Source organism: Macaca mulatta, chromosome 14 (genome assembly GCF_049350105.2).
Source record: "Macaca mulatta isolate MMU2019108-1 chromosome 14, T2T-MMU8v2.0, whole genome shotgun sequence".
Lineage (NCBI taxonomy): Eukaryota > Metazoa > Chordata > Mammalia > Primates > Cercopithecidae > Macaca > Macaca mulatta.
The window spans coordinates 14,824,614-14,850,932 of record NC_133419.1 but is presented as its reverse complement, the minus strand read 5'-3'; the positions used below and the strand labels follow the sequence as shown (position 1 = coordinate 14,850,932).

The 26,319-nt window shown below is 37.5% G+C and overlaps 1 protein-coding gene across 3 annotated transcripts; it reads right to left on the bottom strand.

Annotated features, from left to right (window-relative positions):
• Positions 1–952: 952 nt before the first annotated feature.
• GLYAT (glycine-N-acyltransferase) lies at positions 953–25,374 on the bottom strand. Of its 3 annotated transcripts, none has more exons than XM_077960529.1 (6): positions 23,414–24,015; positions 17,044–17,139; positions 7,219–7,326; positions 4,647–4,773; positions 2,481–2,652; positions 953–2,059 (listed from the first exon to the last, which is right to left on the bottom strand). In XM_077960529.1, the coding sequence occupies exons 2-6, from the start codon at positions 17,122–17,124 to the stop codon at positions 1,657–1,659; spliced, it is 891 nt and encodes a 296-aa protein (XP_077816655.1). In that variant the 5' UTR covers positions 17,125–17,139; positions 23,414–24,015; the 3' UTR covers positions 953–1,656. The 3 variants fall into 3 exon arrangements, with proteins under 3 accessions (XP_077816655.1, XP_014969584.2, NP_001244199.1); NM_001257270.1 differs by lacking the exon at positions 23,414–24,015 and adding an exon at positions 25,282–25,374 and having other exon boundaries at positions 1,657–2,059; XM_015114098.3 differs by lacking the exons at positions 17,044–17,139; positions 23,414–24,015 and adding an exon at positions 8,591–9,993.
• Positions 25,375–26,319: the final 945 nt, after the last annotated feature.

Here is a 26,319-nt window from a genome sequence, read left to right as displayed (position 1 = left end):
TCATCTCTACTAAAAATACAAAAAATAGCTTGGGTGCAGTAGCACATGCCTGTAATCCCAGCTACCTGGGAGGCTGAAACAGGAGAATCGCTGGAACCTGAGAGATAGAAGCTGCAGTGAGCCAAGATCATGCCACTGCACTGCAGCCTGGGTGACAGCACAAAACTGTGTCTCAAAAAGAAAAAGAAAAAGAAAAAGAAAAATGTCCTAACCTGTTGCAACCTGAAAGATTATCTCTCCTGTTCCCCCTCAACAGACTCTTGTATGAGACAATTATCTAAACTTTATAGAGTTCAGGCATTCTGAAGTAATGCTATAATCGGAATGTTTGTGTTTCCTCCAAAATTCATGTTGAAACTTAATCCTCAATGCAACAGTATTAAGAGATAGAATCTTTAAGAAGTAATTAGGCCACAAGGACTTCCACCCTTATGGATGCGATTTGTGACTGAAGGAAAAAGGACTGGAGGAAATTAGCTGGGCTCCTTTTGGCTCTTCTGTCTTTCTGCCATGTGAGGACACAGTGCTCATCCCCTACAAAGAACACAGCAATAATATGCCACTTTGGAAGCAGGGACTGGATTCTCACCAGACACCAAATCTGCTGGCACCATGCTTTTAGACTTCCTGCCTCCAGAACTGTGATAAATAAATTTGTAATTATTTTATGATTATTTTAAATACATAATTTCAGACACTGTTATTTATAAATTACACAGTCTCAGGTATTTTGTTACAGCAGGAACAAACTAAGATTAGTAATGTGCTGAGGTTAATTGGACAAGCAGGTATTCATGCTGTCTTCTCTCCCTTCAACTCCTATCTCTCCTCAATAAACAATCACATCCCTGGGTCAAGGTGCTCCCACCTTCCCCTTTTCATACACTCATTCCTTTCATGCTCTTACCATGATGAACCACTTAGCTTGAACAAACACAATAAAAATTGTATACAATCAAACACAAAACTTTCTTTATTATTTAAGAGTTGTGGTGGGTTTCGGAAGCTCATCCTTAGAAATAACATTGGATCTTTTTTCCTATAATAGGAGCTGGGAGAGGATAGGATATCATCAGTTGGTATTTCTTCTAGTAACATTCCCTGCTATATCATGTATACTGTATTTAGCCTAATATCCCATATATATTTGTGTCTAGTATATTTAATGTACCTATAAAGTAGCAATAACAGGAGAGGATAATCTCTAAAGACCTATTAAGGAGAGTCCACTTGTTGATCACAAGGGAAAGACTTTAGAAAGGGAAAGAAATAAATCACAGTGCTCAGAAAATACTATTCACCTTTTCCTAGCTCCCAGAAAAACTGGCAAGGGTCTTGCAACTGAGGAACCAGGGATTCCAGGAGAAATAATTTGGAGCAATATGCATCTGATGAAGTGTCATAGAGGTCCTGGAAATGTGGGGAGCTAAATTGCATCGGTTAAATGTAAGAGGACCTGGGCCTCCTTCGCACTGAGAAACCTGTGAATGCAGGGACCATGGCAATCCTGTTGAACATCACACTGCTTCCCCAGAGCCCAAACAGTGCCCACTCCTTTACTGCTGATTACAATTTATTCTTTCTTTTTATCCACCATCCACTCCTCCAATTACATGCCCAGACCTGCCCAACACTGTCTTATGTTCAAGATTGGCATCACAGAGGCACACAGTTCCACTGGTTCCAGCTTCTGGGAATGGGAACATGTTGCAGTTGGTAACTCATTTTTTGCATAGCTTCATTGCTGTAGTCTACATGAGAATAGACAGGAAAGCCAAGTTTGGCCAAATTCTGGGCGTGGTGATAGATGACATAAGTCACAAGACCCTGGAACCGGTATTCAGGCAACGTGCCTGCCATTCTCATCTCTCCAGTGTGGTCCATTAGATTCCAGCACACAGGGGTTCCCTCAGGCCCCAAGAGACAGCTGGTGGGAAAGGTCTGAATGCAGCGCTCGATGAATCTCTGGCTCCTCTCATTACCACCAAAATACCAGAATTTATTCACCAAGTGAGCATAGTTAACATCCATGGATGAGAGTTTAAACATCTCTTGGTTGCTATAGAGGGTCCAAGAAGAAAACAAAATCCATTAGTATAAAGGTTTGTATTTGCTGTGACCTCTATTGTCTTGAGAGACAGAGTAGACAGAAGAAATAACAAATGTGAAGTCTTGGAATATAGATGAGCTTGTGATGAAAGAGGAACAGAGTGAAGGTCAGAGTTGTTGGAGAAAGAAAGCAGGAAGGGCAATAAATGTCCAAGTGGTAGCCAGAGACCTGATTTATTCTAGATGAGAAGGGAGATGGTGGAGTCTTTTAAGCAGGGGAGAAACATGTTCTGAGTTAAATTTTTTAAAAATATAATTCTGATTTCTTTGTACAACATTGATTGTAGGAAGGCCAGAGTGAATGCAGGGAGAGAAGTTGGGAGGTTGCTTGAGAGCTGTGAGTGGTATACAGTGGATTTTATCAAACTCACATGGCCTTGGGTTTGCCACCACTGGGAGATGATGTCTTTGATTCCAGCAGGAAAGGAGCCAGCTCCTTGGCTGTTTCGGATGCCATATAGAGAATGCATTGTGTGTGTTTGACTTTGAAGGACTTAATGGCTGCAAGATTTTGTATAGTCTCATTCAGGCTAGGCTGTGAACCTAGACGGTAGGATAAACAGAGATGTAATGGCTTAGGTATATTCTAGAGTGAAGTTCTGCAGTGGAGTAAGAAGTGTCTGGGATTTAGTATTATAAAATCTTGGTTCTGGGCTTGGTGCTACCACTATGACCCATGTCACATAGTAATGTAAAAAGTGAAGATTCCTCTTCAAAAAGACTTCCCTCCCCATCTAAGAATAAATAGTAACTTCTCTTAGAAGCAAACTTTATTCAAAGACCTGTGCTAGCATTCTTAGATATCTGCCAGAAGATAATAAAGAAATCAATGTACTTTGTGTTCTTAGCTCCCACAGTTTAGCCTAAATATTTACCCTGGCATGCTTATACTGGTCCAAGCAAGCATTAGGTCATAGCCTGTTCCTCTTCCTTATTTGGAGATGTTTTTACCTTTCTCAGCATTCCACAGGTTACTTTCTGCTTCCTTCGTTCTCCTCTACCTTTACCTCTTTTAAAAGGTTTTAAGTTGCTAGCCAATTGGGACAAATGCAGAATGTGAGGTCCCATTCCAGCCAATGGAAACCAGACACAGCAGTAGGGTGGACATGTCAGATTATAAATAACCCTGTCTCCTTTGTTCAGTGTACTCTCATGGCAAAATTGCTGGTGAGTGTACCCTTTCTGCAGAAAGTAAAAATGACCTTGCTGAGGAAATTAAATTTATGTTCAAGTGCTATTTATTTACAGCACCAGGGAACAAGCATTTCAAACAGTAAGGATTTGTGTAATTTTTTCTGTTTTACCTAAGTGAAAACATGCTTAGGGATGGATTCAATTACGATTGTGTTATTAACAGCAGTATCTGCACTGGAACCACATTTTTTGGGCTGTGTAATTGTGTAGTTTTGATAATCCTACTAGATAAATTTTAAAAATGGTAGCTAACATCTACTAAGCTACATTCCTAGTGTAATAATATGAGGCAATGACCCATGATTTGCCCATATCTCCTGATATCTATTCCCCAGGATAGTCCCCTCCTCCACTGCAACTTACCTTGGCCACATTGACTGACTTTCATCGATAGAAAGAGCAAATTTAATGCAAGGAGAGGCTTAAAAGTGCCTGCCCCATTGGGGCTTTCCCTTTGTTTTTGCTCCTGGTAAAGACCAATTACATTAAGACCAATACCATTAAGATAGGCCTGGGCCAGTCTGCTAAAGATACATGCTGCCATCATGCTATCACCACAGTCACCAGCTGTCATGAACTGACAACAGAACTCTCATTCAGGCATGTGAGTGAGGCCACGTAAGAGCAATCAGCCATGGTCCACCCATCGACTACAGCTACACAAGTAAACCCAGATGAGACCAGTGGAAGAACTGCCTTGCAAAGTTCAGCCCAATGGTTGATTCACAGAATTATTAGTTTTGCCATGCAGTAAACGTTACTAACATGTCCAAGTATTGTGCTAAGCATTTCCTAGTCACCTTCATTGAATCTTTTCAGTGCCTTGTGTGTTAGGTAACATTATTATCCTCATTTTTATATATGACGAACATAATCTCAGAGGGGTTAAATCACTTAACTAAGATTACACTGCAAGTAACAGTCAAATGCCATCCTAGGGAATGTCCAGAGAGCATAGTTGGAACCATGACAGTTGTTCTTGGTGACCTGGGAAGTATTCTATGGCCAAATAAGCTGTCATTCTTATTACCAGAATAGAAGGCCAGAGGGAAGGCTCTTCTTCAGCATCCAATCACCCTAAAAGGTCTGGATACAGCTGCAAAATATGTCATAAATCCTTGGTACCAAGGAATTATACTATGGTTCCCTTTATGAAGCCCATTCTTTGCAAATTTTAGGGTTTCCCACACTGTTCACCACCATTTACAGGTATAGTTACCACACAGTAACAAAATTGACAGCAGGCTGGGAGTCTGGAGCTTGGAGGAAGGAGGTATAAGTCACATGAAAACTTGCTCAGGACACATAGGTGAGTCAGCACACATCCCATTCCTCTTACTTACTTTGAATCTGTAAATGCTGTTTCCAATTGATGAGTTCTGGTGATCCAAGGAATTCCTGACAGTTTTGGAGGTCTTTGGAGTAGATTTGGTAAGTATTGGTATAGTGATCAAGGTCATCTGTCATATCCTGTTATCATTAGGAAAAAGGAAATAAAACACATCCTTATATTTTATGATTACATATAATTTTATACTGTGATATTTCTAAGTAATAAAATATTGGTAATTTTATTGGTGCATCACAATTATTTCTTTTTTATTGATACATAATATTTGTAAAAATGTATGGGGTATGTGTAATATTCTGTTATGTGAATAGAATGTTTAATGATCAAGTCACAGTTTTCATCACCCAGAATATTTATTATTTCCATGTGTTGAGAACATTTCAAGTCCTCCTTCAATCTACTTTGAAATATACAATACATTGCTGTTAACTATAGTCACCCTATGTCAAACATTAGAACTTATTTCCTTTATCTAACTATGGGTTTATATGCATATAATTATTTCTGAATTATTTAAATAATGAGATAAAGATCAAAGATTCAACTATTCAGTTTATATTGGAAAATTCCAGAACAATACTATTCATTATCCATATAACACGTTAAAATTTCAAATAAAAGACATAATCATTTAGAAAACATTCCTCTTACCACCATCATCCTCAACAGGAAGAAGAGAGAGGCAATTGACAAGGGAAAGCTTATGTTGAAAGAATAAATTTTACTACAGTTCAAATACTTGCAGAATACACAAACTATGACGATGGCAGTATGAATCTTGATATTGATACCAAAGAAGATTAAAAACCAATTCGAAATGCCTTCTTTGAAAAATATAACGGTTAAACCAATTGCAGTTCCAGAGAAACAAACAATCCACTTACTCAGAAAGAGCTCCTCAAATTAGTAAATGACAGATACAATTATTTACAGGAAGAAGGCAGATGAAAATATTACCACAACTAGTATGGAATTAAAAAACTTTTTTAAAAGTTGGAAAATGTTGCACAGAAAACATACTCACAAGTCAGCAGTGATACCACTGACACATTTTGTTGCTTAAGACTACATTTAAAATATCAAATAATTTTATTTTGGTTTAGTTTTCATACCATAAATTTATTCATTTCATATACTATTTATTTTTAAATTTTGATTGGCAAATAAAAGTATATATTTATGAACAATATGTTGTGTTGAAATATGTATACATTTTGAAATGGCTAAGTCAGGGTAATTAGCATATGTATTGCTTCACATATGTTGAAGCTGGAGGACATTATACTAAGTGAAATAAGCCAAACACAGAAAGGCAGGTACCTCAGATCTCCTTTGTATGTAGAATGTAAAAAAGTTGAACTCATAGAAGTAGAGAGTAGAATGGTAGTTATCAGCAGGTAAGGTGGGGGAAAGTAGAGGAATTGGGAAATTGTTAGTCAAAAGATATGAAATTTCAGTTATAATAGGAGGAATCAGTTCAAGAGATATATTGTACAACTCGGTAACTCTAGTTAATAACAATGTATTGTATTCTTTAAAATTGCTAAGAAAGTAGATTTTAAGTGTTCCCACAACAAAGTGATTTTTAAATAACTTTATTAGTATTAAAAGTATATTTGTGTTTTCTGATGTTTTGAAATAAGCTTATGCATTTTTATCTTGAAATGTGTTCAATTGTTTAGTTTCAATAATTTTTAAGTGTTTCCTCAAATGTGTATAGAAGTTCTAGCATTATAGTTTTGCTTTTTATAGTCGATAGGGTTTGGCTGTGTCCCCACCCAAACCTCAACTTTAATTATAGTTCTTATAATCCCCACATGTAATTGGAGGGACCAGATGGAGATAATTGAATCATGGGGGTGGTTTCCCCCATCCTGTCTTTGTGATAGTAAGTTTTCATGAGATCTGATGGTTTTATAAGGGGCTTCACCATTTTCTCAGCTGTCATTCTTTCTCCTGCCACCATGTGAAGAAGGTCGTGTTTGCTTCCCCTTCTGTCAGGACTGTAAGTTTCCTGAGGCCTTCCCAGACATGCTGTACCGTGAGTCAATTAAATCTCTTTCCTTTATAAATTACCCTGTCTCTGATATGCCTTTATTAGTAGCATGAGAACGGACTAATACAATAGTCACTCTAACTCACTGCCCTTTTTTACAACTTCATGTCTGTGCCCTTGCTGTTTTCTCTGGTTAGAATGTCCACTTTTCCTTGTAATCCTGACAAAAAACATATTTTTCCTACAAAATCCAGTTCAGATGACATCTCCACCAAGAAGTCTGTTGAACTTATCTGGTAGCCCCATCTTTGACTTCCATAATTTAATCAGGTTTTACTTGGCCTATTTCTGTATCCTGTTTATCTTCTGTTTTTGTATAGTTCACACTGAATTTTAATTTTTCTGTTGATCTATCTTGTCTTCCAGACTCTGAGCTTCTTGAGGATGGGGACTTGTTGACTATCACTATGATTTACTTCTGTATGCCCTGCCTTTACCATATTGCTAAGAATGTAATAGGCACACAGCTAATATAAATGTAGAAGAATATTCATACATGAAACCTTACCTGCTCCTGAGGGCAGACAACCACTGTATTAAAATCAGGCCACTTGTCCACCACAGCCTTCAGATTGAACGGATTTCCATGGTTTATGTGAAAGACGGTTCCATAAACCTGTGGGATCCCAAGAAATTGAGAGGGTTGGTTTATTAGAAAAAGACAGCAAAGTTTCTTGCTTGATTAGGACAATAATTATTTCTATAAAATCATGACATTTTATGATACAAAGTAGCCAAATGGAGAATCTAGGTCAAACAGTCTCTGTGTGCTATTTTTTAATCTGTACACACAGAGGGCAGACAACCACTGTATTAAAATCAGGACACTTGTCCACCAGAGCCTTTAGATTAAACATATTTTTGTTCAATAATAAAATTACTGATATTTGCTATTTTTCATCACTGAACATATTGCATACCTATTTCTCTATTCAGAAACATACTGTTTTCAACTTTTCACTTAAATAAATAATTCTTTATAGAATGTTCTTTCACAGGAATCTTTGCATGCATACCTAACATTTTCTTAAAATATCCAGAAGAGTAATTGCTGGTTTAAAGGCTATATACATGTTTAAAACTCTTTAGCATTGTTTCCATATAACTCTCTGGAGAGCTTAACTGAATTCTCATCAGTCAGCAGAGACTATAGCCTATTGCTCAAGAGAATAAGCTTGGGGAACCCTAGCCTGGATCCAGTCTTAGATCCCCACCCCTGCCCTGTTGGACAAACTAATGAGAGAGAGGGGTGCAAGAGAGGGTAGGATGTGAGAATGAGTGAGAGTAAACCCCACAGACAGTAAGTGTCCTTATGATTTTGGGGTTGTGGTATGCAGTAGTGGATGTCAGCATAGATCTCATGACCATTGTGAACATGAAGCTTCAGCTGATACCAGCATGGAAATACACCAAAAAGGTGCTGTGCACTTGAATGCTTTCCATCAAGGATAGATGATAGAACTATACCAGTATATTTCCCTCCTGCTGCCCCCTATCCCACATGAAATACTGATGTCAGACTAGAGAATGAAGGTGAAAACATTTCTAAATTGACTAAGTCTGAGTTTATCTGAATTAATTCTGTTTTCAGCTATGGGTGGAGGCTTAATATAGAAATTTAGTACAGTTTTGGCAAAATATAATGGTTACATTTTTACACATTTGTACCTGGGGCCTGTTAAAATGTATTTACACTACAATATTATCCATTGCAAAATATGAAAATATGTGAAACTGTTATTTTTTTCTTATTGTTGTGGCCTAATTTATTAAAACTCCTTTGTAGTCCTACTGAACCCCAATCCTAGTGTGAACCCAGACAATCTAAGACAAGTCTCAGTTAATTTAGAAAGTTTATTTTGCCAAGATTGAGTACACACCCGTGAAACAGCCTTGGGAAGTCCTGATGACACATGCCCAAGGTGACTGGGGCACAGCTTGGTTTTATACATTTTAGGGAGGTATGATACCTCCATCATTATATATAAGAAATACACTGGTTCAGTTTGGAAAAGTGGGACATCTTGAAGCAAGGACACGAATACTTGAAACAGGGAAGAAGCTTTCAGGTCACAGATAGGTGAGACACAAATGTTGCATTCTTTTGAGTTCCTGATTAGCCTTTCCAAAGGAGGCAATTAGATATGCATCTATCTTAGTAACTTTGAATAGAATGGGAGACAAGTTTGCCCTAAGCAGTTTCCAGGTTGGGTTTTCTTTAGGGGTTGGGGGGCCCAAGATATTTTCCTTTCATATCCCCCCACCCTTTTTTTGTAAAGTCTTTTGGAGAAAGCATTTTACAATAAAATGAGCCTCTGGTCTCAGCTTTCATTTAATGTCTTATGGCTAGGACAGTTTATTTCTAGATGGGTAGGTCCCAAAAGCTCATTTTTAGCAGATTGTGAAGTCTCATGTCCTGTGAAGAGAAAATAGCAGTGAAAGGGAGAAAAAACAACAACAAACAAAAGAACAATTCTGGAAAAATAGATATAGGCCACATTACTCTAAAATTCATACATTAATAGGCATCTTTGAAAGTGGCTTATGTATGTAAATAGGTTGCTGTTATTTTTTTCTGAAGTTTAAGTTGTTTGGCTTCAGTTTGCAGGGTTTTAAGAAAGCACAGCTTAGTTTTCAGTGACTTCAAATTAGTAGAAATGAAAAAAAAAAGAAGAAAAATAAATTTAAAACATTATTTTGAAGACTTGTAGCCAAGAAAAATAGAATTCATTTCAAATTGTAGAAAATAATAAAAATTGAAAAATAATATTAGGCAAAACTAGAATCTAACAACAGGTGTACTATAGTTTTGAAATATAGATTTTTTTCTGTCTCCAGTTTCCCGTTTTTACTTAAAAAAAATTATGGTAGGACTAGTTTGCTTTATTATAATTGGCCTAATTATTTGTGTACAGTGCAGCAAGAATAATTATTTTTATATAGGTTTTTAAATTGGCTTTGATGAAACTTTGTTCCATAGGAGGAATCTCAGATCAGACTTTTTTAAAGCAAAGCCTAGTCGTGAATTTGTGCCATCAAATACCTATGAGCTGAATGAATTTCCTCTCCTCTTGAGGTTCCACATTAAACCTAGGGCTTCTGTGCCTGTCAGAAAGTGACATTCTTTACTTACCACACTCAGAAACCCTGTATAGGGACTGCGTTCACAAAATATAAGGCCATTTTTTTCTCAAGGGCTTTATTAACTCCATAAGTCAAGTTTGATTTTTTAAAGGAAAGCAGTTAAAGCCTTCATAAAATAACCAATTTCTCCAATTGTTTCCTGTTAGAAATGAAAACAGATTTATTGCACTTATGCAAATAAATGTATTGCCATAAGTTAAGAATACTCACAATTTCCAAATTCTGGAGAAATCTGGTAGCGAGAAACAAATATGCTCCAAAGTTTGTTCATAGAAGTATACTAAATTGTTAAAAGCTGTCAATAGCTCAAAAGAAAAGTTTTAAGACTCTGATAAACAAAGGATCAGCAAACATTTTAAATAAAATGTTAAAAAGATTGGTTCAGTCCATGTAGTTAATTCCTATTTTGTTTGATACTCATTAACATTTTATCTCTCTATGAGTCCTGAAAGTTTTTTCTCTATTCTGATGTTGCAATCTCCAAAGTTATCAGAAACCTGCATTTAAGAGCACCTGTTGGAGTTTTATAGCTGATTATAAAACTACCTTCTAAAGAGCACCAAAACAAGATAACAGTTTTCCATGGATAAAAAAAGACATAGTCAAAAGACACAACTGACAAGAAAATTTGCTACCCCTGTGGCACACAATATGATTGTTACTGATAATGTATACTAAATTATATTATAATTACAGGAGTTTCCCATAATTTTGGAACACATACCAATAACATATTTGTACAAATACAACCCAAAGAAAACCAAACACCATTTCATATTTGGCAATGCCTTCTGTATAATTTTTAAACCAAATAAGCCAAATTGTGTCATTTTTGGACTTAGGGGAACCTACTATCTTAAAGAATTAGGTCAGAAAAAGACATAATTTATAATTCAATTTTGGAAAGTTTGTCAAATATAAGTTTAAAACACTTGAAATTACAAAATAGGATTACAGGTCATTGTAAAGTCATTTATTTAACCAAAGTGAAAGTCAAAGACTTCAAAAAACAGTGAAAACCTTCATGTTTTGAGATAAGAAATTTAATTTTCTTAATAAGACGCCCTAATGAAAACAGCATGAAGCCAATTACATTTGTTTTTCAAAATCTGTAAACAGTCTATAAAATTTAATCTGGATTATAAAATGTAACTTCCTTGAACCTCTTATAACCTTTATTAAGGAGTCAGTTAATGCTTCAAGAAAACCTTGTTAATCTGACACAGGGGTCCATATACTGGTTTTTCATCAATGTTCCTTTGACATTAATGATTAATTTATACAGAAACTAAACTTATATATAAACTTATTTTGTCTTTCAAAATCAGCCATTACACTCTTACATGCCCAACTCCTCCACAATAGTCCCTGGGCCTTGAGGAGTTGAATAGCTTTAATTTATTGCCCAGTGTCTCAGGAATGCAGTTTATTTTGATTGGCATTTTCTACAGGGCCTGAAGATGATGCTTTAATCGCTATCAGTGTTTAAAATTTAGCAGGACTTGGTATTCTTAATAGACACAGGAGTTAAAATTCTGTGATTCAATGTTACAAGGACTTTAAAAGCATATACAGGGAGATACGTGGATGTAATAATCTTAATTTAAAAAATTTTATCTCACTTTTTTTCTAAGCAAATGAAAACTTAATAATATGACAACTTGATTATATAAATTTTTTTTTTTTTTTTTTGAGACAGAGTCTCGCTCTGTCGCCCAGGCTGGAGTGCAGTGGCCGGATCTCAGCTCACTGCAAGCTCCGCCTCCCGGGTTCACACCATTCTCCTGCCTCAGCCTCCCGAGTAGCTGGGACTACAGGCGCCCACCACCTCGCCCGGCTAGTTTTTTGTATTGTTTAGTAGAGACGGGGTTTCACCGTGTTAGCCAGGATGGTCTCGATCTCCTGACCTCGTGATCCGCCCGTCTTGGCCTCCCAAAGTGCTGGGATTACAGGCTTGAGCCACCACGCCTGGCCTGATTATATAAACTTTTTAAATACATAAATCCGCTTATTGTGACTTACACCGATTGTTCATGACATGCTTGGACTTTCTGGTTTGTCCTGAACATCCCTCCTTTTTAAACAACTACTTATTTTATTTTAGGATTAAATTTACCACACAAGATTCTGTCTTACATAAAATTATCTCTCTTTAAGCTTTTTTTTTTTACCTAAAAAAAACCTTCTTTTAAAAATAGCTTTTTTATATCTTTTTTTAGTCCTAGTCCCTTTTACCTTGTTTTATATATAAACTTTAAATAACCTTTGAATTGGAAAAAACTTGTTCACCTCTTAAAAAAAAAAGGCACTTTTTTTTGTTTGATTTTAGCAAGAATATTTTCCTACAATATACTTTTATGGGAAGATGCCCAACTAAGGAAATGTCTATTATTTAATTTAATATAATTTCATATGCTAAATTATGACAGTTTGCTTACAAATATTTATCCCATTACATTACCCCAATTATTTTAATTATTTTCCTGGATTATTTATGAAAACTGTGATATTCATGATTTAAAGTTATAAAACTACCATTGCAAAATCATAACTGAGACAGTGAAAACAGATTTGACCTAATTGACTCCATCTTGCTTTTAACCTCCAAGCTGTCCTCATTCATTCCTGGACGTAGGCCTAATTAACTTTGGGAGAAACTTGGTTTATAGTTTAGCTTTGAAACAAAGAGAATAACAGTCTTTTCCCCAAACAAACCTCCTTATTGACTGTGGACCAGACTGCCTAAACCCACAGGATTAGAAGTTATGGTAATCTTACTAAATTAAAGATGCAGCTATTTTCATTAAACCCATATCAATGTCTTATTTATTAAAAATTATGCAAGCAATGATAATCCTGTTTGAGTCTGGGTTCATAGTTATGTAACCTCTATGCCAAACATTGACACCTTACAGTATTTGGCAGGGATAAGTATGAAATTTGCTTGATTAATAAATGTAAACAAAATTTATGCTGGGAATTCTTAAGACATTTCTACTATTACTTTACCAAAAATTTTAAAGCTAGCTTATTTATTAAAGATTTTTATTTAAGTTACATAAACTTGAAAAAGCATTTGACTAGTCTTTTCTCTTTTAGTATCTAATTTAAGCACTTTTATTTTTTCTTTAAGTTGATTAATTAGAGCTCTTTTATATATTTTCAGTAGTGAAATATTTTGTACACAACACATAAATACATATAAAGATGAATTAGACATGCTGATGGAAGTACATTTTATAGATTTATAAAGACCCCCACCCCCCCCTTTTTTTTTTTTTTTTGAATTTCAGATTCTTGGCAACCTGTTTCAAAACCCTAGGAAGCTGTCAGATAAACAGCCTTAAATTTGCACATTAAAGGAAACAACTCAGGTGAAAATCAAATAGTAAAATTTACATCATAAGGTTCAGAGAGAAAAAGTCTGGTGATGCTAGAAGAAGTTGTTTTTATTTTTCTTTTAGCTAAATTAAAAATAAAATTAAACTTCATTTTTTTTCTTTTTTTTTTTTTTTTTTTTTTTTTTTGAGACGGAGTCTCGCTCTGTCGCCCAGGCTGGAGTGCAGTGGCCGGATCTCAGCTCACTGCAAGCTCCACCTCCCAGGTTTACGCCATTCTCCTGCCTCAGCCTCCTGAGTAGCTGGGACTACAGGCGCCCGCCACCTCGCCCGGCTAGTTTTTTGTATTTTTAGTAGAGACGGGGTTTCACCGTGTTAGCCAGGATGGTCTCGATCTCCTGACCTCGTGATCCGCCCGTCTCGGCCTCCCAAAGTGCTGGGATTACAGGCTTGAGCCACCGCGCCCGGCCTCATTTTTTTTCTTAAATACCCAAGTAGCCTTTGTTGCAATAACTATTTTAGTTTAAAAAAATCAGGTGAAAACAGAATTCAGTCAACGGAGAAGAAAAAAAAAAAATCAGGTGAAAACAGAATTCAGTCAACTGAGAAGAAAAAAAAAAAACTTTTGCACAAAAATAGACAAGGTCTTAGGAGAGAAAAATAAACAAAAAATAAAAGCATGTGAAGGCCTTCCAAATACAAACATGCACACATGAACACATACACACATACATCTTGGATGTTAGCTTTTTAATTAAGCTGACTTTTAACAATTGAGCTCCTTAACTTTTTAAAAAAAATCTTATTACAATATTTCAGTTAAGACAAAATGCTGCTTTTTCAGAAGTATAGCCATTGCTCTTTCAGTTTGGTCTGGCTGGCAAAAAGGTGGCCTTATAATGTAAATAAAGCTGCTTTAATAGTTAAAATTCAAAATCTTTTTTTTTTCTTTTGCTAGCCATTTTCCTCCCACATCAGAGGTCTTATTCCTCATAATTTAGGGTTCTCCTTTCGATTTGACCAAGAAAAATACAAAGAACAAAAATGTTAAGCAAAACTAACAATGATCACACAAATTATATGATTTCTGAGCACTGTAAGTGTAAGCAGAAATTAACACTAGGTAGTTGTTAAATGCTAACTTTAGTTGTGTAAAAAGTAAAGTAGAGGTTCCTCTTCAAAGAGACCTTCCTCCCCATCTAATTAGGAATAAATAAACTTTATAATTTTACCAGATCAGGGGAGATAAGGGATTCTCTGGAGGGGGTGCTTGCAGACCTCAGCAAATTGGCCTATTAGTTTGAGCCATAAAGGTAGCCATACTGGTACCAAGGACCGATAGGAGATTTGTCAAAGGTCAGGGCATCTCCACTCAGAATCTTCCCCATGGTTACCAAAATCTGAACCCCGAAAACCAGTGACAGGTCTCAGTTAATTTGGAAAGTTTATTTTGCCAAGGTTGAGGATGTGCCCCTGACACAGCCTCAGGAAGTCCTGATGACATGTGCCCAAGGAGGTCAGGGCACAACTTGGTTTTATATATTTTAGGGAGATATGAGACCTCAATCAATACACGTAAGAAGTACATTGGTTCAGTTTGGAAAGGTGAGACATATTGAAACAAGGGACATTTTGAAGCAATGGCAGGAAGACTTGAACCAGGGAGGAAGCTTTCAGGTCACAGATAATATGAGGCACAAACAGTTCATTCTTTTGAGTTTCTGATTAGCCTTTCCAGAGAGGCAATCAGATATGCATCTATCTTAGCAACTTTGAATAAATAGAATGGGAGGCAAGTTTGCCCTAAGCAGTTTCCAGCTTGAGTTTTCTTTTGTGATTTTGGTGGCCCAAGATATTTTCCTTTCACACTAGTGAACAGAACATAGTGAGGCAGCTGTTATCAGTTGAATCAGTTGTAGTGGACATCTTTATGCATTTTATATCTAACACTCAGAAGAATGGATGGACATTTTCTTAACTAGGCCTCAATTAATTGTTGAGTAATAGTGAATTCTTGGTTATACACCCTCATCAAAAGCAAGGGGTATAAAAAATTTTAGAGTTCCATTAGGGGAAAGTGTATGTCTTTTAGTATGCAACCAAAGAGGAGGAATGCTATTTCCTCTGAGGGTTTCCTTATCTCACCACAGAGGGGCTCCAAGAAGGAATCACTGGGAAACATCTAGAGTTTTCTCAAAATGTTTAGGATCCACTTAACACAAGGAATAAGGAGAAATTTAAGGCGGAAAATTCTACATCACAGAGTATTGAAAAAAATGTTTAGCCTAGAGAATTTTTAAAAGTAGCCACTAATCATAAAAATACCTCAAGTAAGTATACATACAGTGTCTAACTAATATGCCTTCCAAGAAAAATGTTCTGTCTCTCTGGGAGTTGTTTGGATCGTAAAGATCGTTGTGTGAAGGCACTTAAATATTAGGTAATTTTGATTAATGTTAGTAGGAGCTGAAAGGTGGGTAACTTTAGATTTGGATTAGTTTACTTGAAGCCATATTGTGTTGTTAATAAATAAAGAATAAAGCTTGTTGTCTCATTAATTCATCTCTAATGAATGAAAATAAAACTATATAATCACAAATAAAAGAATGCTAATATTTTCTCCTTTATACTGAAAGAAGGGAATAGCAAATCATTTAGGGAATGGGTAATTTGAATGTATTTATCTGAAATGTATGCACTATATAGGAATGTCTTCCAAAACAATACAAATGTAAAAATAATTGTCCACTAAAGAGATACACACACACATACACATGAACAATTGTACTGGAGTTCCATTGGAGTGAGCCATATCCATTTGGTTGCTAAATATATATATATATACAGACAAGAATCTGACTCTGTCATTGGAACTGCTCTTGCATACTTCTGGATGTAGGCATTTACATATATATAAAAAATATATATATGTAAAACATAATATAAAACATATATAAGATATATATGTAAAGCATATATATATATAACATATATATGTGTGTTTTATTTAATTCTGAGACCTCTAATAATTATTATTATTATTTTTTTAAATTTATTTATTATTATTATACTTTAAGTTGTAGGGTACATGTGCATAACGTGCAGGTTTGTTACATATGTATACTTGTGCCATGTTGGTGTGCTGCACCCATCAACTCGTCATTTACATCAGGTATAACTCCCAATGCAATCCCTCCCCCCTCCCCCCTCCCCATGATAGGCCCCGGTGTGTGATGTTCCCCTTCCTGAGTCCAAGTGATCTCATTGTTCAGGAGACCTCTAATTATTAATACCAGTTAAGAGAGATACTGGGAGCTAGCCCTAAAGTAACTCGACATGCCTTAAATTCAGAGCAATTGGGAAATACATTAAAATATAAATTGATCTGTTATTAATTTCAAAGAAGACTCATTCTGGTTAACCTCTCACTGGCAAGTGTCCTTTTGTAATAAACAAGTTAAACATTAATATGCAGCCTCAGCCAACTTTGTAGAACTCTGGGCAAATTTCAAGTGTTATTATAAAATGCTTCTTGGAAAGGAGCAAGGAAGTAATTTTTTGAGTCAGCACAGAGCAAAAGGTAGTGTTTAGACTAAGGCATAACTATGTTCATATCATAGCATTGCAACTCAGTATTTGTGGTATACTGAGAAAATGAATTAACTGAGTCTTCATTTTCTTATCAGCAACATGGACATGATAGTAAACATCTTATAGAGAGGTAAGGCAAACTAAATGAGAGAAAACATGAAATGTGCCTGGCTCAAAATAGGTGCATCATAAATGTCAATCCCTTTCCCTCCTGTTTCACAGCAAGTTTGTCTTCTTTACTCAGAATTTTCCATTATCACCTTTAAGGATGCTGGGAGGCTCTTCCTCAAGGATTTCTCCAGCATCTGCAGCATCTGGGCACCTTGTAATGGTAACATCATGGAGGATACCTTAGCCTAGAAAGACAACCAAGAAACATACAGGAGTGAGAAGAGCTAGAGGAGATTCTGAAACAAGAGTAGCAAGTTCTGTATTAATGACCAGGTTTTCCTTTAGTGCCTTTTAACTGTGGTCCTCAGCAAATCCAAGAGAAGATGAGACTGGTGGAAAACTCAAGAATCTTTCTCTGAGTTATTCAGGTCTTTTTTCTTACCCTTTGATGAATTCTAGCCGTTAGTTTCATTTTAGGTTAAAAAGCACATTTTTAAATACACATAATATCTTTTGAATTGTAGTTGCTATCAGTGATTCTCCTGACTCCTCTGAGAATGTGTTGTGTAAACTTGGGAAAGTTATTTAGTCTCTCTGTACTTTGGTTTCCTCAAAGGTAGATGGGATAATAGCACTATATCAGAATTTTTGTGAGGATTAAAGGAATGAATACCTGCAATGTGCTTAGTAGAGTGTCGGTCTTACAGTAAGCACTGAACATTTGTTATTTATTCGATTACTACCACCACTCCTCTTTTCCTCCTCTTCCTTTTCTTCTTTCTCTCCACTTCAACCAAAGTCCTATATATTGCATGATGTTTTTATATGGGCATTTTAATAAAGGGCATTCTGACATGGTCTAAATATAAACAATGAACCTTTCAAAAATTATTACTGGGTCATATTCAAAACTTGTACTCTCACCAAGCCTCACACTTTGAAGCTAATTCCATCTCTAAGCCTTCAACTAGGATCTGTGGTACATTTTGTAGAAATTACTAGGTAATATAAAAATAGCATTTTTACATATTTGACTAGCTGCGTCAAATTGGGATTACCTAGATATTCCAGAACATCACAACTACCTGAAAAATGAAGAAAGATGCTGTGTCACTGTGTTCTGTTTTAGAACTGCGATATTTGGAAGAGAGCAAAGTAAATTCTAAGTGAAGGTAGGGCTATGAGAGGGTGTTGCATTAAAACTGGTCTGGTGCGAGATTCTATAATTAGGTAACCTCATGATTTTAGAACATCAGTGAAAAGACTGCTGCTGTTACTGGTGGTGCATCTGTATAGGTCTGCAGCAACCTCAATTCTTGTCTCCTCAACAGAAAGAATTTGACCGAGGGGCAGAAGGCAGAAAGAGAGACCAAGGCAAGTTTTGGAGCAGGAGTAAATGTTTATTAAAATGCATGAGAGCAGGAAGGAAAATAATTAAAGTGCATTTGGAAGGGGGCCAAGTGGATGACCTGAGAGATCAAGTGTGCAGTTGGACCTTTTGACTGGGTTTTATATGTAGGCATACTTCTGGAGTCTTGTGTCCATTCTCCCCTGATTCTTCCCATGGGGGTGGGCTATGCACATGTGCAGCGGCCTGCTAGCATGTGAAAGGTGAGCATGTGTAGTGTGAGCATGGAGTTGTATGCATACTAACTTGAGACATTCTCCCTTAGCAGTTGAATGTCCCTAGAAGGTCATATCATAGTAAAACTCTGCCATTTTGCCTCTGAGTGCACATGCTTAAGCCCACTTGCCCAACTCCTGAGGTCTTGTCAGGAAGCTGCTGATCACCATTTTCAGGTTTTTTCTATGTATATGGAGACTGACTTTGGCTGGCACTTGCTGTGACCAATTTTTATTTTAGAGAGACAGTTAACAACCACTGGACCATCACCTGATGGTTGCCTGACATATCTGGGTGTGGGGTGTGGAGCTTTCTCCTGCCCTATGTATGCCTGACTAGCTACCTTGTGTAACATTTCCCCCACCATGAGTTCAAGACCCCAATTCTTTGGGGAAAATAGACAAAAGTCAGTCTTCTGTAACTGCTTCCTGCTGACAGAGCGGTAGCAGTGGTTGTTCTGTGGATTTGGCCTCTTGCTAGCCGTCAGGGCAGTAGTATCCAGCCAGGTTCAAGAGGGACAGGGGCAGGATTTCGATTCTGTCATGTCTCACTGATGGGCAGCCTACGGGTCCCCTGTAGAAGGGTGAATCTTTGAATATTGAGAGGACAATATCCTTGCCTCTGGTCCCTGCATTTCTTCTTTTTCTTAGCCCTGTCCTCCTTATTCTATTCTTGGTTATAAAAGACTGAGAAGGCTAATTTGAGAATTTCCTGCATAAGGGCACTGGGTTCCAAGATCGACTTTTGTAATTTTCTCTCATTTCATTTTTAGGCCAAGTATTACAAAGAAAAACTAGTTTTTTTTGTTTTGTTTTGTTTTAAGGTTTTGGGGACTCAGACTTTTCCTAGTTTGGGGGTATATATCTGTGTGTCATAACCTGTTTTATGGAGATATGATTACCCATCTATGAAGAGAAAACAGAGGAGAAAAAGAAAAAGGAAAAGAATGTGTCCCTTCTTACTTTCCTGTCATCCTGAAAGGGGCATCCCCATCATCCTTAAGGTTCCAGATTAACTGGTCTTACCACGTACCCTTACCCTTTGTCCTATCTCATTACGATTGCCCACTTGAGAACACAGGAGATACTGGAGTGAACAGTAGGCCTCCTGTTCATCCTTGGGGTTCCGGAATAAACTGGTGTTACCCTGTACCTCTAACCTTATCTTTATCTCTGTTCTAATAGTAATCTGTTAGCCTGGGACCAACCTTCATCTCTGTCCTATGGGTCTCTTGCACCTGCTGGGCTGGCCTATATCCTTGTCTCCATGACTTTATAGTGATTCTTGCTCAAAGCATTCAAGCAAAAAATAAAAATGGTTATCTCTTTTCTCAGATTCTCATTTTGTATGTTCCTTAAGTAGAAGAGAAGCCTGCTTTTCAGTTAACTGCCATAAGAGGGCTGGACTTCCCTCCCTTTAAATATGACCTTGAAGGTCTTGATGCATATTGAGAAGGGAGTAGGAGTGATTAGAGAAATGGAGACTACAGGAGGAAGTAGGAGGAAGCAAGAAGAACACTCATGAAAAGCCTTCATAGGCTTACAGAAACAGCAACCCTTGGATTTGAGAGGGCAATATTTAGTTGCCCTCAACATAAAGGAAGAACCTCTGGAGGACTTGGGACTTAGGGCAAGAACTTGCAAATGATAAAGGAAGAATTTCCCCTCCCCTAAAGAGGCGCTGACTTAAAAAAAAAAAAAAAAAAAAGGAAATAGGTGAGATCCTTAAAGTGTCAGCCCTATGCAGGAGGGCAAACTGTTTCAAAACACCAGAAAAATTTAGCTCTGGGTTGTAACAGGAACAAAAAGCATATGTTAAGTCATAAGGCACTGGCAGAGCTGGGGTTTCAATTAGTGTCTTTTTTTTTGTGGCAATGTGCCAACAGATAGGGAGTGGGTTGGAGGTCATCTGAGCTCGTAGGATAAAAACGTATAAATTTCAGGGGAGATCTGCAAGAGAGCTCATACCTTTACTGCTGCACAAATGCAGTAAGAGCCATGGGTGCATGAATAACAGGAAGTGTGTGTTTAAGAAGTCATGTGGCATGTGAAGTAAAAGAAGAGGCAGACTTGTCTTCAAGCCAGACAGTTTGGTAGGTGTGCAAGATAATTTCAGATCACACAGAGAAAACAGGAGATAGAGGGTGCAGCTTCTTGTGAAAGAGTCATTTTTAGTTGAAAAAGCAGAGGAAATCCCAGGCATTGCACTTTTAGGCTTTAGCCCTATCACTCCCACAAACCTCCTGTTCAGGAGGTCCATTAGTTCCTTACTTCTACTAAGTGCAGGCCCAAAGGTCCTTCCCACTCCCACGAGCCACCTATCAGGGTGAACCGAGAGATCAATCACGGGGAGCAGAGCCACTTGTGGCTGACAGGAATTGTTCCTGGGATTGGTTGGTAAGCAGGAGAGTGAAAAGGGAGAAGACAATTACGTACAGGGGTTAAATGTCTCATTCCGAAGAAGGCGAGGTGTAGAGGTGTCTTACCACTGGTGAACATATCCAAGTCATGCAGCACCAAAGTATGTTAGCAGCATAATGTATCCAAGTCATGAGGGCTCCACTCACCCCAAGAAATGTCAGGCAACCATCAGATGATGATCAGGTGGTTGTTATTGACTTTCTAAACTAATAATTGGTTACAGCTAGTGCCAGCCAAAGGTAGTCTCTCAATAGACAGAGAACCTAAAACTGGTGATCAGCAGCTTCGATAAGATCTCAGGAGTTAGGCGAGTGGACTCAAGCATGTGCATTCAGGGATAAAATGGTGAAGTTTAATTTGTATGTGACCTTCTAGGGACATTTGATTGGTAAGGGAAGAACACCTTAAGTAAGCACGCATACAATTCCAGTAAACACACTGCACATGCTCACCTCGCAAGTGCTAGCAGGCCACTGCACATGTGGACAACCCACCACATGGGAAGAATCAGGGGAGAATGGACATAAGAGCCCAGAAATATGCCAACATATAAAACCCCAAGGCAAAAGTTGAAACTACTCAGCTGATCTGTCAGGTCACCCACTTTGCCCTCTTCCAAGTGCACTTTAGTTCTTTTCGTTCTTGCTCTAAAGCTTTTTTTTTTTTTTTTTTTTTGAGATGGAGTCTCACTCTGTCATGCATACTGGAGTGCAGTGGTGCAATCTTGGCTCACTGCAACCTCCACCTCCCAGGTTCAAGCAATTTTCCTGCCTCAGACTCCTGAGTAGCTGGGATTACAGGCACGCAACACCACACCCAGCTAATTTTTGTATTTTAGTAGAGATGGGGTGTCACCATGTTTGTCAGGCTGATCTCGAACCCCTGACCTCGCTATCCGCCCACCTTGGCCTCACAAAGTGCTGGGGTTATAGGCATGAGCCACCGCACCCGGCTAAAGCTTTTTAAAAAACGTTCACTCTGACTCTAAAACTTGCCTTAGTCTCTCCTTCCACCTTATGTGCCTCAGTTGAATTCTTTCTTCTAAGGAGAGAATTGAGGTTGCTGCAGACCCATAAGAATTCACTACCAGTAACATTGCTTCCAGCCAAGAGAGGACAACAGAACTTGAATTTACCTGTCCACCTAAAACAATAACAATTTTCATATGTTGAACATCAGGACATGCAGAAAGAACTATGATCTCTGAGAAAAGGAAAACAGAAAAGGTGATTGCTAGAATTGAACCAGCTTATTACCTGATGGCAGTTTTCAGGTTGAAGTTTAGGAGATGGAATCTAATCAGAGCACAAGGACTCTCACTGATTGAGCTTACTGAGGTTTTGGAGCTTAAGGAGGCCAATGTGGAGCTTCATTGAGAGAGTAAACAGATGAGAGAGACAAAGAGAGAGCAAGAAAGAAAAAGAAAAAAAGGAAAGAAAGAGAAAACAAGAAAGAAAAAGGAAGGAAGGAAGGAGAGAAGAAAAGAAAAGAAAGAAAAGAAAAGTCCCTGGAGTCTGGCTAATTACCAATCTGAGCATATATAGAAAGAAACGACCTTAATACCTTAGCCCATGGATTTTCCCTTTACCGTCTGACTCTAGTCTACCCTTCTAGCCTTTTCTGTTGCTACTGTCCACCACATAGGACCACAGTGCATTTCTTCAACACAGTGTCTGCTTAGCTCCTCTGGTCTTTCTACATTTATTCTCAGTTTGAAATTTCCTACTTCAGCTCTGCCTTCTACATTAAGCTTCCACTTACCCCTTCAAGTTTACCTGTACAGCCTATTATCCTTAGTGCTCTTTTCACTGTCTCTTATGTCTGGCTGAATAAGTCACTCCCTTTTCTGTACTCTCATAAGTGTTTATGCATATTTCAATTATATAACTTGTTATTTGGGTTAAAGTTGTCTTCTTTCAATCGACAAATATCGTATATATTTATGCTGTTCAATATGATATTTTAAAGTCAAATTTCATTTTCTTTTCTAGATGTTAAATTCTTCTGAGGCAGGAAGCTCATATTATTCTCTTATCAGTAATTCTTATCACAGTATTTGGCACATAGTAGGCCTTCAATATGTAAGTAACAAATGATTGAATACATGAAATGCTTGTATTAATTTGTCTGTCTAATCACTCCACTTTCCAAAAGTATAGAGACATTAATATATTCATTCAATAAACATATATGTATTAAATGCATAATATATCCTGGAAATGAGAAAAGTTTCCAACTATTTTGTACTACATTATATCTTGAAGAAAACTCCAGACCGTATCTCACATCTAAGGGTCTTAGGATGATAAAAGTATAACATTCCTAAAGGCTAATCTTGTCTTTTCTCTAGAGGCAACTCATAAGGAAGTTATAAAGTAGAGTTAAAATAGGGTTTAATGTCAAGTCTGTGGGGTGTGATATTACAGTATTTTCTGAAGAGTGAAGTTTGGAACCACTCTCTAAGGATGTACTTACAAACTACCAACCAAGTGTGGCTCTCATACTTGGTTGGGGTAAACTGAAGGCTACTGAGGCTGAGGTTCTTCCAGGAAATCTGACACAATCACTGCAGCTGGCAGCACTGGGCAATGAGTAGCATCCCTGGTTGTAAACTCCAGAACCTTTGATCCTGGTTCAATTATTACAGAAGTGGAAATTCATCCAAAGAAAACAATTTAAAAAGAAGAAAACAACTCTAGGCTGAGCATGGTGGCTTATACCTGTAATCCTAGCACTTTCAGAGGCCAAGGAGGGAGGATTAATTGAGGGCAAAAGTTTGAGTCCAGCCTGGTCAACACAGCAAGACCACAATCTCTACAAAAATAAAAATTAGTTGGGTATGGTGGCACACACCTGTAGCCCTTAGCTACTCAGGAGGCTAAGGTGGGAAGATTCTAACAGCTTTCATCACTCCATGGAAGTAATTTGCTGTTTTGTGTAAGTAGGAAAAAAAATGTGTTCTGCAAATCAGACCTCATTCAGATCTTTCCCACTACCTTGCTTTTACTGCAGGTACTTGAATGGGAAGGAGAGTAAGAGAGTATTGCCTACATAATCTGATTGCAGTCTCACAGGGTGAGTTTTGGTACAACTCTTCCAGAAATTTCTGAGTTGTAGCTTGTAATGCAGACTTTGTACTAAGTTGGCAAAAAATTCTGATGTCAGTTCCAGTGGAATCCAACCCTGGACTCAGTTGAGCCCACAGCAATTTCAATGTTACAATGAGTTATGTTCATACCACTGCACTCCAGTCTGGGTAACAGAGTGTCTCTAAATATAAAACAAAACAGAAACTCTAAACAGAATTTTATAAAGTCACACAAACATAAGCAAGTCCTGAACAAAATCTGTATCTGCCTCAATAGGGGAAGATAGCATAGAAGATGATCCAACAGAGTGATGCAACCCTAAGGCATTAACATAATGCATACAGACATAATATATAATACTTATAGATACATGGGAGAGTGTTCAAACAAAATGAGAAAATATAGGACACAAAACAGTTCACATACAACACATAAAGTTCAAATTTAAGAGAGAACAAAGGCAAATAGGAATAAATAAGTAAATGGTGGTAGTACGATTGTAGATTAAATCTTTAAAGTAAAATTTGTTTTCTGTATAATTTAAATAAACAATAAATCTTATCTGTATTCTTGTCTTATTGATCTACTTATTTCCTCTCTCACTTTCAGGGCAGCAACCTTCTTATCAGTAGTGTAAGGAAAACACTGCCTCCCTTATAATGTGACCAGGATTAAATACAGTAATGTTTCCAGTGTCTCCACACACTCAGTATTCTATTCATCCACCTGCTTCCAAGAAGCTCTCAAATCTTTCTTTATTCATTTAGTAGTTCAGAGCACAAACTTCTAAGGATTTTCATGGTAGCTAGCAAACTGCCGTATACAAAATAGGTGTCAGATATGTGTTTCTTAAATGGAAGTTACTCCTTTTCCTTGAGCATAGTTGCCTGCGTATTCTGAACATAGCACAATATGCGCACTTTAATTTGACTCACTTCAGTGAAAGAGGTGTCACAAAGCAATAATTACATTAAAAATAAATTTTACTGTGGATATTTAAGGTATGTAATATGATGTTATGAGAGCATATAGGTAGTGAAAATGTTACCATTGTGAAGCAAATTGATATATCTATTACCTCACATAGTTACTTATTTTTTGTTGTTGTTTTTGTGGCAAGAGCAGCTATAACTCCACTCATGTAGCCTGAATCCCATATACAATGCAGTTCTATTAACTATAGTTCTCATGCTGTACATTAGCTCTCTAGACTTGTTCATCCTATGTACCTGATACTTTGTAATGAGTCCTTACCTGAAAAGCAAGTCTCTGCAGATGTTTCCAGGAAGAAATGATGAGCCGCACGCACCCTTCTGGGAGATGAAATTTCTCCCTGATGCAGTCGGTTCAGCAGAGTCTCGCAGAGTAAGTTTTGATACACCTCCTCCAGAAATTTCTGAGCTTTGGTTTGTAATGTGGACCTTGTACTAGGCTGGCAAAAAAAATCTGGTGTCAATTCTAGTGGAATTCAGCCCTGCACCTCAAAGGCCCATGGTGAAGGAATTGGCTCTGCGTGGTTGAGAAGCTGGCTGTATGCCCCTGAGCTTCTCTTTTTAAAACATACAATGCTTTTTGTCCTCACAGGTCATGGAATTACTATGAAAACCAAAGCTGTGTGAAACCAAAAGGCCAGATACTGGAAGGAGGGTCAGATTATGTAGGCACTATCCTCACCTCTTTCCCATTCAAGTATCTGTAATTGAAGTAAGGCAGTGGGAAAGATATGAATGAGGTCTGATTTGCAGAATGCAATAAAACAGCAAATTACTTGCATGAAGTGATGAAAGCTGTTAGAATCTTCGTTTTGAAAGACAAGCTGTGTCCCCTCCCATGCCCATTTTGAAGCTGCAGCAAAACATTCTGACAATGATTCAATGTGGGCACTTCTTAGTCTTACAGAGAAGGACATTGAGCTCAGCATGGTTGAACTGGTTAGATGTTAAGCCCAGAGCTTTTTCACTCTGAAGTCCTCACTACTATACTTTCCACTTGCTCAGAAAACAAGGGAGGGTTCATAGCAAAGATAATTTGAGTATCAACTCCACTGTGTAAAACAGCCAACATGGGGAGTTTGACACTCTCCAGGTCCTTGTTCTCATCACCTCATTCCCAGGTTAGTCAATATCTTTATTGTAGAGGGAGGAACATACACGCTAATCAGAGGAGCAGGGACACAAGAGGCTAGGTTGAGATAGAGGGACGAAAATCGTGTGTGTTACTTCACTCAATGGATCAGCACAGAGCAAGTTTGCACGTATTTTTCTCTGTACTGTGTAGGAGCCCTGCCACTCT